At 44.4% G+C, this 15371-nt stretch overlaps 1 protein-coding gene across 2 annotated transcripts in view; it reads right to left on the bottom strand.

Moving 5' to 3' along the window:
• The window catches only part of znrf3 (zinc and ring finger 3), a 71488-nt gene extending 56364 nt beyond the window's left edge, over positions 1 to 15124 (bottom strand). For both annotated transcript variants that reach the window (XM_044330615.1, XM_044330625.1), the window contains exon 1: positions 14666 to 15124. In XM_044330615.1, coding sequence (XP_044186550.1) covers positions 14666 to 14896 — 231 coding nt within the window. In that variant the 5' untranslated portion in view covers positions 14897 to 15124. The remainder of the gene's footprint in view (positions 1 to 14665) is intronic.
• Between the last annotated feature and the right edge of the window lie 247 nt (positions 15125 to 15371).

Genomic DNA, 15371 nt, shown 5'->3' with positions numbered 1-15371 from the left:
CTCCCCTCCACACCACCACCACCACCACCACCCTCCTCTCTCGGGCATGTGTGGCGGCTGCTGATAAAAGAATTGTAGATAAGAGGAAACACAAGCTGTGATGAGGAACACATTGCCACCAGGAGAACAGAACAGAACCCAACATCAGCCCGGTGGAAAGGAACGAGAAGGAGAAAGACAAGAGGGAGAGAAGGAGGGAATGAGAAGAGAAAAGGCGAGGAGACAAAAGAGGACGGGATGAGAGAGAGAGAGAGAGAGAGAAGAGAGAGAGAGGAATGAGAGGGAGGCGGAGAGAGAATCTGAAAATGATTATAGGAGAACACTGAGTAGAAGAAGAAAAAAAAAAAAAAAAAGCTGTTGTGTATCCCCGGGCTAAAAAGAGAGAGAAGAGGAGGCTCTGTCAAACAAAACTGAACAATAAGAACTATAAATGGCCAAAGAAGTTAAAGGAGCAGTCATTCCTGAAGGGAAATCCCCTAAAACTGCATTAAGTCTATGTATTTCTACCCAGCCGGCTCATTGTGAGATTTGGAATACATGCGGTTTTGTCAAAACAACAAAAAAGCAACTGCAATCAAAGTTCCTATATATCCCATAAATATGACACGAGACGCTAGCATAAATACATAGCACTGTCAAAACATATACAGAACTGGACGTTGTTGCCGTCTTTAGCGAGCACTACTGCAGTATTTACCCTGCAGGAGCTAGAGTGAAACTGAAAGCAAGACTTTTTGGCAGCTGCCGGTTTAAGAAATACTGTTCCAATAAAAAGGTAGTGCATTGCAGTAACATTGTTACACAAGAAAATAGTCATATTTATCGAATTAATCCAGCAGACTCGCTCTACTAGCGACTCCATCAACTGACAACAAACTGACAAGCAGACGTTCCAGAAGACACAAACCGATCCTCTCTCTCTCTCTCTCTCTCTCTGCCGTTTTCCAGTTCACTTCTCTGGAAAACAAGAGTGAATGTAAATAAATCTGAGCTGTTGACACGGTCTGAGAGTGGAGGGGACAGGTGCCACAATGACACCAGCGACCTCCAGGGGGGATGTATGCATCCCATAGCAGTGTCCCCTTTCAAGATGGACACCGGAGGGGACAAGCCAGTTGGTCCACCCAGGGGTGTGAGCGGCACAGCAGCGGGTCAACTCTGCCACAACCAGGGAAACACCGACAGCTTAGGCGACACTTAGCGGTGCATTGTATCTAAAAAAAATAAAAAAAAAGGCGTATAATCTTATTTCTGTCTCCTATGCTTTAGATAACAGTCTCAGTCTTATGTTGAAGAATAAAATCCCTTCTGGTGCTCTGTTAGATCTTATTTTTTCTTCCCTGCATTTTCTTTCTACATGATATCTTTTTTAGGGAAAACTGCTCTCTTTTCCAAAAAAAAAAAAAAAAACAAATGTGCTGTGCTCACTGTAAGTCATGCTGGATAAGAGCAGCAGTGGAATGCTTAAAATGTAATCTAATATATATAGCTCAAAAGAATCCATTAGCCCGCATTTGACCAAGTACGCCCTGCTTCTGGCCAGGCTTCCTCCTATTGGCTCTGAGTCAACGCAAAGTGTCCTGCTAATCCAACAGTTGTCTGGCTACGCTGAAAGTCACCTCTGAGTCCAGCTCTAGCACTCGCGTCAGGAATCCACAGGCTCTTTGCATACCGAGCGGCCGGATATCCTCTAGTTAAAGAGGGCCCACTAAGCCAGGGCCATGTGTTGGGTTGACTAAGGGGGAGGGTGGGAAGGGGGGAAAGGGGGTGTTTTTAAGGGTGGTGGCAGGGATGTTCAGGCAGTGCTTAAAAGGCCTTCAGAGTGACATCAGCATCACTTTGAGCTCACACAAAAGCGAGTGAAGTGAGAGCGGACTGTTCAGGTTCCATAGAAACCAATCCAGTTTCCTGCAGATCCTCTCGGAGCCGTGCACCGCGCCGACTAAAAAAAAGTGCAGTTGCTTCTTCTTCTCTGAGCCCGCGGATCTGTACATCTGTGAATGGCTTTTGTGTTGCTGCCGGGGCAGAACAAAGTGAGTTCAGGTTACTGCACTCCTCCCGTTATTGGCCCACATTGTCTCTAATTATTCCAGCAAACATTGACACAGCATGTGTGGTCTCACATTTATACTCCGTCCCCCCCCCCCCCCCCCCCCCCCCCCCCCCCCCTTCCCCTCCCATGCTTAACAGAGTGGGAGAAGACAGAGAGAGAGAGAGAGAGAGAGAAAGAGAGCAGAAAACAGAAAGAACTTATGAAAAGGAGGCAAGGAATGATGAGAGAAAGGAATGTGCACTTTTTTTGGTGCTTAATTATGATGTAATTATAAATGAAAATGCATCGAGATGTACTAAAAATGCTTTGGTTGTTTTCATGCCAGTACAGAGAACTGCAGCGTATACTGCAGAGTGAGGGGGGTTTTCCCTCACCTTTCTCCCAAATAATGCCATGCCAACTCCAAGCTTTTAATACATGAACAACCAAGACCAACCAACAAGGGTTAGAGGGCATAATGATGGAGTTTTTTAGGATGCAATGACTGAAAACAGAAAACAGCCCTTCTCCACAACTTTAAAGCTCAATCCCACACTCTAATTTGAATTCTGAAGCTTTCCCGTTGCCTGGGCGATTCTAACTCCAGCTTTTGCAAAACAATAATTATGACGAATGTATGCATCAGTAGCTTACCAAATCCTCTGTCCATAAGCTTAGCTTGAGGCAATGCTGCAGAAAAGCTGACCCAAATATGCTACATGTGGTTGCCAATGGGAAATGGTTTAAGGTTAGGCACCAGAACGGGTTTGGTGTAAAATCAAATCACGAAAATTTAGAAATGGTTGCAAGCTTGGTTTCAGCTTAGTTACAGTAAAAGTGGCACTAGTCTCTTGTTAGCGTTTGGTAGCAGCCCTATAGAAAACCTTAGTGGAGTGTGAAGCCATTGCTGTGATTGCTTTTCACATAAAAGCACTTCGGAGCAGATCTGCTGCAGATTTTTTACTGGAAGCCATTAAAGCTAATGGACTGACTCATCTGTTAGGAAGTATAACATTTTAAGTTTCCTCAGATGGGGTCTGAGTACGGACTCAGACTTTTTTTTTTTTTTTTTAATTTTTCACATCTCTTCTGAGTTTCAATAAAATCCAGTTTTCTCACTGAGAATTTGCAGCTTTATCGTATTTGAGAAAAGGCTGAATATATTAACGCTGCAATCAACATTCGCAGACAGCTGTACCTTTACAGGAGAGATGTGGTGTGACACGACAGCATAACCTCGCACTACAAAGCACTGCATGTCTTTTTCTGCAATGTCCGTGGATGAAGTTTCTGTGTGCTAAATCTGCTCAGCCATAGTTACTGCAGATGTTTTTGCTAACACTTGATTCTATTAATTCCAAAAACAACATATCCTGGTCAGGCTGCAAACATAAAACACCTTTCCTGCACCATAACACCATAACAAAGAAGATGGAGAAGATGGATACCACTCTTATGTCTGTTTGTTAAATGTGAAGCTACAGCTAGCAGCTAGTTAGCTTTGCTTAGCATAAAGAGTAGAAAAACAGCTAGCATGGCTCTGTCCAACAGAAACAAAATCTTCCTACCAACACCTCAAAAGCTAAATAACTAACTTGTATTTCATTTGCTTAATCCATACAAGTGTAAAAATGGCAATTTGTGCTTTTACAGTGGGAAGAGCCAGATTAGCCATGTCCAGTCTTTATGCTAAGCTAAACTAACCAACTGTCAGCTGAAGATTCACATGGAACAGACATGACACCATGAGAGCATCAATCTTCTCATCCGACCTTCAACAAGATAGCAAATAAGAGTATTTCCAAAAAATGCTGAACTATTCCTTTAATGACACTTTGCTCAAGAATATATTTGAACTTTTCTATTGCGTAAATAAATCTACAACATACAAATTGCAGATCCTCCTGCAACTATTATATGAGAGAGAACCATGCTTCCAAACGCCTGGTGAGGCCACTATCCAAATCTCAGAGCCACATTCCCTGGGACGTGTTTATTTCAAAATGCCTGCGGGATTCATGTCACCCCCGGGGGTGACAATTTGACTTTGTCACATGCCTGTGGGATGCAGACGGAATAGCAAAGGGCTGTATTGGCCCGTCTTTTTCTGTCATTCCCATCTTCTCCTACTCGATCGCTCCTTTCTCTCAAAACAGCATTCTGAGAAAACTAGATTCCTTGACAGGTCCAAGGACAAGTTATCATTAGCGAGCCAAGTGTGTTTGGACAAACTGCCCGTATGCTGCCAAGCAAAGAATAGCCAAGATCTCTTCAGTGCCTGAAAAATTGCTAAAAATGAAAAATGCTGCTTATACAGTGACATATGACAGACAGAGGAATGTAGATAAACGGGGGAGAGGTGTGATTGAGAAAGTGCAGTGACACGAATAATGATGTGCTCCATCTTACTACGCAAAGAAACAATGATTTGATTGCTACTAACATTAGAGCCCCATTTTCTCTCATATGCCCGCCCTCTAATTTACATTTGAGTAAAATAATCAGACCTAAAAAAAAAAAAAAAACACAACCTTGACATTTTTTCTTGACAACGACATACTGAGGCAATGAGGGGTGAACAGATGGATTGCAAGGGGACATAAACGGACACAGCTGGCCAGGAGTAATTGTCCTGACCTTTTCATATACACTCAGGTTCACACTGAGCCAGGAGGGGGGGGGGGGGGGGGGGGGGGGGTTTGGAAGGTAGGGGTGGTGGAGGGAAGAGCACAGATACAATTTGCATGATGGAAAATGTCATTTCGATCAGCCTAACTGCTGACCGCTGTCTGTAAAGATCTTGTCTTGACATTTGTATTCCATCCTCAACTTTCTCTCACTTATTCCCCCAATTCAGAACAGAATCGAGGAGTATATTCATGTATATATATATATATACACTCTTTATGATCTATTGTAAATAACATACTGTGCAAATTAAAATATCTGTCTCCGGATTCCCTGAAAAACAAGTGTTTTGCCTCCAATCCCGATCAGTCGTTTATATGTAATAAGTGCAGACACAGAGTAACATTTTACTATGTCATACAGCTGCAAGGTGAACAATTAGAATAAAGAAGCTCGACATTAACATTTGTAAAGCAAATTTAAATTTAGTTATGTTTGACAGCTGAGTAGCTCTGAATTAAGTAGCCTCCATCACAGCTTTCCTTCAGTGGTTTCCTACGGTATTTTGTACAGTATCCCACAGTGTTTCATATAGTAACTGTGTAGATTTAGACAGCCTCTCTTCATCCACAGCATGAAGTTCAACTACAGTTCAGCTACGACGCCGACAAAACGACTGAAATAGAGGCAACGCGATCATTTACCAACATGAAAACGGACGTGCCCGCTTCTTTCAACCGATACACAATATCAGTATGGATACAATTATTTGAAACTGCTGACTACGCTCCGCATCAGGAACAGGTTTCAGAGCTTTAGCAGAGTGCGATGAAGCATCTTTAAACAGTCGACACGCTCGCAGCACATTGTGTTAAAATTAAAAAATGGGACTGGGAGTTAAACTGGCTTTACTGGATGAATTCAACCAATTACTTAAATTATATAGGAATTAAAACAAGTCAATGTAATTGCCAACAGGAGAATCTTGCTCGCAGTCAAGACAAGTCACGCTTCAATGATTAACCTCGATTCATCATTAGATACTTAATCATCCGGCTGGGTGGCAAAGTTCATAAACAACTATTTTAATAATTGTATAATCATTAACTCATTTATCAAGCAAATATGACAAACTTTTTGCTGTTGCACGTCAATGTAAACTGAATATCTTTGGCTCGGTTAGACAAAACAAGGAAGATGTTACTCTGGGCCACATCTCTGCATTTTCTGACATTTTACACACTGCAACAATGAATCAAAAACAGAGTCAACAGATTAAATGATAATAAAAAAAAATATCTGTCAGCTGCAGCCGTACTCAAAGCGAGGTTAAAATCACGTTATGAGCCGTGTTTTGTCTCAATCCATTCAAGTACAGCAGATTAGCTGGACGGTCCTGTGATAGTCATGAACGCTACAGTCTACGTGTCGGAAACAAGGAGCTCTCTTCTTTACAACCCGGCAACAAAGGCTTTGTGCTGCAGTCCTGACTTTCGAGTTCGACCCAGAATGCAGGATGAGTTAAAAGGCCGACCTCCGCGTGAACTCCGAATAAATAAAAGTGCAGCTGTTTACTGCCAATTGAACATCAAAGCGATATACAATCACAAAACAAGGGCGGGGGAGAAGATAACTTCGATCAGAGGCATGCAAATAACCTTTGGCAAACCGAATCAACAACGGTGAATTATTGCCGTGCGCTCTCAACAAGCCAGATACTTTTCCTGCAGTGTGTGCCTCTCAACTGTCATGGGAGCTGTCAAGGAGTTATCAGCCTGATGATCATGTGGGCATTTTTGAAGGGATCTGTGGTCATGCTTAGTGTAACACACATTACAAGGAAAAGTACATGCACACACACACACACACACTCACAGGCCCTGTATAAACTTTACAAAGAACAGAGTCAACTCTGTTCCACCTGTTGTGTACTTTAGAAACGCCCAATGGATTAACCTATCTGCTGAAATCAGATAAAAAACTGTTTCCCGTTCCAAGTCCTCCATCAAAAACGTAAATAAAACTTTTTTTTTTTCACCAGGATCCTTACGTTAGAGGAGCGTCAGGAGGTGACCTAACACCTTCACCTGTGAGGCATTCTGAACACTTCGGTTTCAACAAAACACTCCAAAGTTTTTTTTTTTTTTTTTTTTCACCGTGCTTGTGCAAGGGAACACCTCCACCTTTATTTGTATGGGAGAGGATTTAGCTTGAAGGCCTGCAATTACATCATTCACTTTTGCAGTGCTGCATATCAGGGCCGGCATTACTCAGAGAGGCCTTTGAAGAGTTTGGCCCAACCCTCGCTCTGTCTCTCTCTCTCTCTCTCTCTGCTTCCCTCCTCCCCTCCACCACCCCCCTTCGGCACTGCCTTTGATGTTAGCGCGTGGAGCTGCGCCGAGCGTCGCGGCCCTCCCAGGCCTCCCCGCCTCGCCTGATCCTATCTGCTCAGGCGGCACATTCATGTGGTTTACACCCGCAGCACGACTCCCGGCAGCTATTCACCCAGCCCTGTAGGCCCCTCCCTGTTCAGGGTCCAGGGGCTAGAGAGGGAAGCAGTGTGGCCTTAGCTGCCAACGGGGGTCCAGAGGAAGGACAGGAGGAATTGTGGAGGCTTTATCAAAGCCCGAGGCTGTACTACAGAGCTTTTATTGGCATGGTATATTAGTTACTATATTTGTAGATTCATAAAAGGAAAAGCTACACCTGACCATTTTAGATTTGAGGAGTTCGAATCAAAATGCAACGGTGAAGGTTTAACTCTTACAACTACGGAAACAGTGATCGATCTTATCATCGCTTGCAACTGCAGTGCACCAAATGAGCTTTGCTTCAAAAATAAATATCGAAGAGAATATTTATTTCTGAACAGAATAATCTTTTAGCGACCGTGACAGCGAACAGAAAATAGAGAGAACCCTGTGTCCCCGATATCTTCAGTATACCCATGATACAGAGGAACGACATAAAAAGAAACCTAATTTTTCATTTCAAAAAAAATCTAGGGCGCTTTTTTAGCAACAGGAAGAGGAGGAGCTGAGAAGATGCAGTGATATATCTTCACTGTGGAGCCAAGAGACATGCAGCACTCTACCAGACGGCACAAAAAAAAAAAGAATGCACGGATAACCTAGCTTGTTCTCATCTGACCAAGCAAGCCCTATCCATCATACCTCTGGCCCCATTGTGTTACAACCTGGATCTTCCTCATTACTGGAACTACCTGCACACACACACACATGCACCAAGTAGGCTCTAGAAACCATGAGGTGTGTTGGGGGGGGGGGGGGGGGGGGGAGTAAGGGGACAGAGATGAACATAATGGGGTCGGAGCTTCCACCTGAAACTGATTTGTCCCCATCTGGCACCCCTGTAAATGACCTTTGCCACGGTTGTGTAGGAATCCATTAAAGGAAACAAAAAGGGGGGGGGGGGGGGGAAGAAAAATGGCAGGGTTTCTGACAGAGGGCCTGTCAGGAGAACCCTCACACATTAATATGATGAATTAGACGGTGATCAAGTGCGCAAAACCAGTAATGGCTTCCTTGAACAATAACTACAGAATCTCAAACTAGGCCTAACGCATATCAGTATGAATCAAAATGACAGGGGAGGGTAGGATCTCTCTTACATTAACAGCAACTGCGATATGTTTTTAGACATAAGAGGCTGATAATTATGTAATGATGTACACAAAAGGAAGAACTTTGAACCCTGTGTTCTTGAACTTGGGTGAGTGGGATAGATCTGCGATAAGACCTCTCCTTTCTGGAAAACAAACGAGAGGAGCGAAGGCACAAGTACATTGTAAGGTAGGAGGAGGAGGAGAAGGAGGCAGATGGAGCGTACTGCTCGGAGTGAAATGGACTCCCTGCACAGCTACCTTCCTAGTCTATTGGCAAAAAAAGTACAACAAAAGAGGAGGCTGGCGTTGTGGCCTTCCACGGTTAGTCAGCACATTCCTGGCCGACAACAAAGCATGCCTTTGCCTGGATGAGCCACTGTGAGCATTGTCATTTCATAACCCTCGACCCCTTAGCCTTTGTTTTGCAGACCCTCTGTGTCAGTGGATAAAAATGTGGGCTGAGGGGATGGACTGGCCTTTCAGCGCTCTTGCATCAAATGCAGACAGACACACCAAGGGCTATTCAGAAAGCAAAAAAAAAAAAACCCACTCTGGACTCTTCTTTATCTTTGACTCTTAATAAATGTGACTCAAAAATAACCTGAGTGAAGACAAGCTGTGTGAAAAATCACTTTTTTTCACCTGTCAAAGTGTGACACTATGTTGCGGTGCATTTGATATACCCCGGCACACACCATAGAAAAAATAATCACAGCCTCAGGGCGAAGCTGAATTAACATTTCCTCATGATCGGAGTGTAAAGCAGAGGACAAACGCAAGACGTTCATACAAATGAGCTCAGACAAATAATCAATACCAGTTCAGGAGTAGAGCGACAAGAGGGAATAGGGTTCCCCCCCCCTGGGAGAGGCCTGGAAGCTGGAGAGAAAGCTGCAGCGAGCACCAGCGCTGACTGCTAATCTCTCTTGGAGTGGAACATCAAAAGATCTGCTCAGCCACTCAGCCCAGTGGAAACTAACATAGCTACTGGGGCCACCAGTACTAACATGCACTTGTTCCAGGTGGAGCTGTGCAGTGAGTGGGAATGAGAGGATCAGAGAGAGAGAGAGAGAGAGAGAAAGACAGACAGGAGAAGACAGAGTAAAAGAGCCAGGGGCAGGAGAGTAGAACAGGGGCTGCTGGGTAGGGAGGTAGTGTTGGCCAATTAAAAGAAGTTTGGACAAGTGGTAAGAGATCCAACGGGAAGATTGACATACACCTGACTGAATGTTGACAGGCGATCAGTGCTTTCAGTGAACGGCTGAAAATATGATCTTAACTTACATTTACATTTTTACAGAATGTCACATACTTACCAGCAAGATAGTAAACAACTAGCGCTGAAACACTTTTCGATGATCAATTAGTGAATCGTCATAAAAGATCGGTTGTTTTAAGCATCAAGTGCAAATACCAAATATTATCTGGTTCTTGCTTTTCTCTCGTTTTACATCACTGCAAATTCAAATCCTTCGTTTTTTTTTGAAATGTCAATATCACATTTTATAGACAATTAATCGAATGAATAATTACATTTATCTGATGTTTTTAGAAAGCATTTTCAGAGCCTTTTATGCCTTTATCAGAGAGTTGACAGTAGAAAGATGACTGGAAACAAGGAGAGAGAGAGAGAGAGAGAAATTGGGAACGACATCATGCAGCAAAGATCCGGAGACGATGCTGATCATAAAACCGACCACCGGGGAACCCCAAAACAACTGAAGTGTTAAGTGACAATTCATCAGTGCACGCTAGTAAAGAAACAGTTGTAACCATCACTTGAAGTCATTCACATGCAATATAGGATGCATGACAAATTTTGGCTGCATCACAAAAGAGCAGACAGGCGGTGGGGGGTGAGAGTGTATGATAGTGTCGGGGTGGGAGGGGGTGGGGGGTGTTAAGCAAGAGAAAGAGAAAAACAGTTTAGTCTGTTCTATTCCGAAAAGGGGAGAAAAGCAGCCTCAAATTACTTTGGCCGGGACATGAAAGTGAAACAGGGTGGCGGTTAAGAGACGATAGCACTTAAAATACAGCTGTGACCGCCAAGCCAATAAATGGAAAAAAGTAGGGAGCAGCACTTTTAACCTTTTAAACCAGCGTTTGTGTACTGCTACTGTTGCTTTGGCGCTGGGAGTGGCCCGGTCCCTGGCACCTCCCGTCTGGGACCGGCCCATTATGGCCTCTTGGGGTTTCCAGCCTGTGGTGAGAAAGCGCGCTGGATGCCTTAAACCACTAAAGCTCTCATTATAGTCTAAATGCAGCGCGACACAACTCCTGCCAGCTCCAAGGTAGGAGCTCCAGTATTTAAGCTCATCGTTGTCTTAGCTCAAAACCACCACTTTCCCCCCTGCGCATGCAGTCAGGAAGAAAAAAAAAAAAAAAAAAAAAACTGCCACTTTCAAAGAACCACATCATGAAGTCTCCCAGCTATAGTTACTGGCACTTCATGCGCATGGGGATGAAGTTCAAAGGTGAAACAGCTCGTGGGTGTTGGGAAACTATAGCCTCTTCTTCCTGACGCTGGATTCAGAGGATGCTCTGTGTCCCCTCCGAGAGGAAGCAGGCGAAAGCCACATTATTCCCTCTGGTTCTGGCCGACAACACTATGAGTTCCATCTGGTCCTCTCGGTGCCCCTGCCACGTCCCTGCCTCAGCTCCTCACTCACATGCTGACAGCAGGGCCCGCTGGAAATCAGAGGCAGATGTGTGCTCGTGCGGTGCATCTCGCCTCATCTCGCTACAGGAAAGACGATTTGGCGTCAGATGGAGACAATGGAGAATGACGAGCGGCAGATGGCGTCTCTCTCCCTTCACGTCGAACACGTTCTAATCAGGAGAGCCGTGCGTGCGCTGTCAACAGTGATATAAATGTGACAAACACGGTGATGAGCAGTCTGACTGAGCATCCCGTGGAGCGAGGCCAGTCTAGGAATTCAATTATCAAGTACATCTGGAAGAAGAGCGCTGTCAGTCTGTTAAGCATCAGCTGGTTTCGTCAACCCACACCAATCAAGGTGTCTGTCTTGGTGACTTAATCAGGGGGATGATATGATGGTGCCATCATTGCACTGCTTAACGAACTTAACCCAAGTCCAAGCTGCTGCTGCTGATATGTGGAAAGGTGCAGCAAGACTATCAGAACTTCTAAACTATGTAAAATATGAAGTCCAGTGCAAGCGCTTACATCACGGTTTTTTCACTTAATCTCTTCTGGCCCAAAGCACTGCTGGGTTTTCATTTTACCAGACAGTTTTTTTTTCATTCTAGCTGTCTAATCAGGAAGTATCTAAATCTGGGATAAGAGGTGAATACAATTAACTACCTGGCAGAACGGACAACCTGCAGTACTCTGGTTGCCAAGAAGCAGAGTTAACAGGCACTGTTGTAAATACACCCTTTAAGTCCACTCATAGGGGAAATGCCTGTTGACACACACAGTCTAATTTCTTGACAGAACGGTTTAAGGAGACATTGATTACTTTACTATTACTGAGTCAAACTGGAGCAATCAGGGAACTGGCGTGGGAGGCCTGGGGTTTGGCACTGTCGCCAGATCTGCGTCGTCATCCTTCCCCTCTTAGAGCAGAGCGAGAAGCAAATTAACTTAATTTATTATTTTTGGCCCTGGCAGCGTGTGCCACATTTCGCACTCTTCAAACAGGGCTGAGCGGGTGTTAGCTTTAGGGAATTAGCAAAGGCGAGCTGGGAGTGTATGAGCGGTGATCGTGGTTGGGTCTTTGCTCAGGAACGCTGCCAAACTTCCCCGCGCGCTCCCCCACCCACCACCCACCACCCCACACCCCCCCCCCCCCCCCCCACACTTCCCCCGTATTTGAACCCATACCTGCTGAGGTCTGGCCACTACTGTACACACAAGGTAACGCAAACCCCTCAGGGCCCTGTTCAAACAGCAGAAGAGAGGACATGAAGGCCCTGTAAACCTCAGACAGACCAAAATCAAACACCCTATTCACAGAACATGAGACGGCTCAAAACCTTGAATGCAAAAAAGTAGACAAGTGCAATGGTTGCAGAGGTCACTGCGGACAACTGAACGCACAAGAACCTAAATATTTGTGTTCAACCCAATTCCAGTGTAACACTATATCCGTTACAACACCGCAGCAATTTCTCAACACGTTACTGCAATGTTATTTCACAAGTATAGAATTTGCATGTGGGGAATGTGATACCAGTTTAAAATTGTACTCTTCAGGTTGTATGGCTGTCATTGGTTGTCAAGTTTCGACTTTCATAAATCTTTGGTAGAATATGTGCTGTAAGAAATTCAAGACAGTGTGCCGTGCTGGATAAACTGCCCCTCATTATAGCCTGACAAAATATAAGCTGCCTCTAAGTGGTCAGAAGCTATGTTAGCAAAGAAAGCAAACCTAAATAGATGCGGTTTTCGATGTAAAGCTGAGGTCCGACATTTCTGTGTGGTTACTGAGTGGCGCCAAATGGCCATCACTGTGTGTAAACAGGGACCGTTTTTTTTGTGCTGAGTATCCCCTCCTTTGATCCCCACATATCATCTTTCTTTGAATGCAACAGTCTGCATTTTGAGGAAAAAACAAAAAAATGCATACATGCACTGAAAAGATGCTGCTGTGTGACTTGATATCCATCCGGGGGCATCGTTCTTACAGAGTAGCAAAGGGGGTGGAGAAGAGGATGCAGCTAGCTGGGTACATTCAGTATGAGTGCATGTTAACAGACACACAAATGTGCTAATGAGTCACAGTCTTGACTCACCGAATACGACGGCTCGTGATAGTAGCTGCTGAAATTCTACGACGCATCCTTCCGCTACACGCTGACTGAGTGAACTTGATTGAAACCAAATTTGCAGCATTTAAAAACAGCCCTCAACTCTCTCCATAGGCTGCATTGAAACCTGTATCCCCACCCTCCCACCACCACCATCACCACCACCACCACCACAGACCAATGATCTCATGGAGTTCAACTGTTTCTTCAGTGTCGAGGCCACACTTGAACAGCTATTGGCTTGTATACAAAAGATACAAAAACCCGAACCATCATCTTCTCTGCTTGTGAGGCTTTGTTCTTGCAACGACACTTCATCTTTTGATGATCCAGTACCATCTCGACATTGAAGAAATCCTTCATAGTGAAGTGACTAGCGTACAAGACTTGTTGGCCCAATTATCAATCACAACCTCAATCCAAATAAACTTGACATGTGTTAGAAACAGTTTGGATTTGAAAGATATGGCCAAATAAACAGATACCACTTCAAAGAGTGGATTATTGCTTCACATTCAAGTGACTACCAATCGATCATAAAGAGCTCCCCTCCATCATCCTCCTTCTTTCACACAGGACATGTTAGAGGTCAGTAAATAAAACATTTGGCTTTGGCACATGACTACACTGTACCTCAAACTCTTCAGTGCCTCACAAAACAGTGGCCAAGTAGATTAAGCAAGCGTTATAAATCTTCAAACAAACACTTGGCCCTAAAGAAAAGCTTCATATTTTAGTGACTTCCACTAAATCAAAAGTTGGATAGCCGATCCAACCATAACCAAGTCCAGCCAAATGCACTTGTCATGTTTCAGGGAAATAAAAGATGGAACATGGAGGAGTCCTCTTATGATAACTAGTTTCTTCAGCGTAATTCTTTTTGTACTCGATGTTTAATCCAAAAGCCGTAAAACGGTTACATGAAAGCCTCAGCCAAAAAACATGCAACTTCAAAGGCAGTGTTGATGACGGCTACATAGTAACTAACAGGCTGCAAGCGGCGGGACGTGTGGGTCAGTTTAACACGCTGATCAATAAAAACAAACCTAATCCACTATTAAAGCGTACTTTTTCCGAAATGAAAGCGAACGTTTGACCGAAACACAAACCGATAAACTATCACAACTGAGCACAAATCGGTCAAAGTTTACAAACTTTTTTTTTTTGAGGGAAGCGGTGGCGGATTTGTAACTTTTTTTTTTTTTTTTTTTTTTTTTTTTTTTAGGAAAACGGTTCCGAAAAGCGTGCATTTCTAGTTGAGGACAATTAACTGTAAAAGAGCGCTCAAGTGATCTCCAGACATCAACAAAATAACCTGCAAGAGCATGTTTTCCCTGTGAATGAATTCCACAAGATAGGAGCCATCTTGTGACCGCATATGCTTGCAAGCTTAGTACCATCCTCACACAGCCTACACACACACACATACATACACACATACACACACACATACACACACCGTATACAACTCTTGTCAACCCCCCAGCCTCTGTGGAAAAAAAGTTTTAAGAAGGGCAGCTTGGTAAAATTACACCCCGGGTCCCGGTAGTGTCGCTCGGGGCTGCTTCTTGTCATTCCCCCGTAAGAAAAAGACACTTTACACGTACTTGAACGATCTCCCCCTCCGCGCTGATAGTGGCTCCTGCTTTGGAGAACCGTCCTTGCAAACCAGTCGTGTAAGTAGTATAATCTCCATTGGGACTGGACTCGAACAGAACCACTTCCACAAAGGCAGTATCCTTGGCGAAAACGGTACCAAGAGAAGCGGCGACCACCAAGATCACCAGGACCACCGAGTCGGGTACACGATCTGAGCCTCTCCTCGGTGAAATCATCATCTTGCCGGCTGGATCTGCGCCGATCGGGACATAATTTCACACGGATTAATTAATCGGGTGAAGGTAATTGAAATCAGGTCTATGCGCGCTACGGGCGATGCGTCAAAAGAGTCACAATTGTGCAATAAAAGCTGAGCCTTGGCTGAAGCGTGTTTATTTCACCACTGCAAGCCTTGTCAATTACATTGCCTGCAAACGCTCCCTCTCTCTCTCTCTCTCTCTCTCTCTCTCTCTCTCTTCCTCCCTCCCTCCCTCTCTCTCCCTCTTTCTTTCTCACCCCCCTCCTCCTCCTCCTCTACAAAGCGGATCTCCTTTGATCTCCAAACACGTGATTTTTTTTTTTTTTTTTTTTTTTTTAGTTTTTTTTTCTCTCTCTCCCAAAAGGGTTATATCCCCACCCACCAATCTTTCTGACCCTCTCCTTTGCACTCCCCACTCTGAAGTGCCAGCACTCCAGTTAAGGAGGCACCGCGGA

Source organism: Thunnus albacares, chromosome 2 (assembly GCF_914725855.1).
Source record: "Thunnus albacares chromosome 2, fThuAlb1.1, whole genome shotgun sequence".
Lineage (NCBI taxonomy): Eukaryota > Metazoa > Chordata > Actinopteri > Scombriformes > Scombridae > Thunnus > Thunnus albacares.
This window is presented reverse-complemented; position numbering and strand designations above follow the sequence as displayed.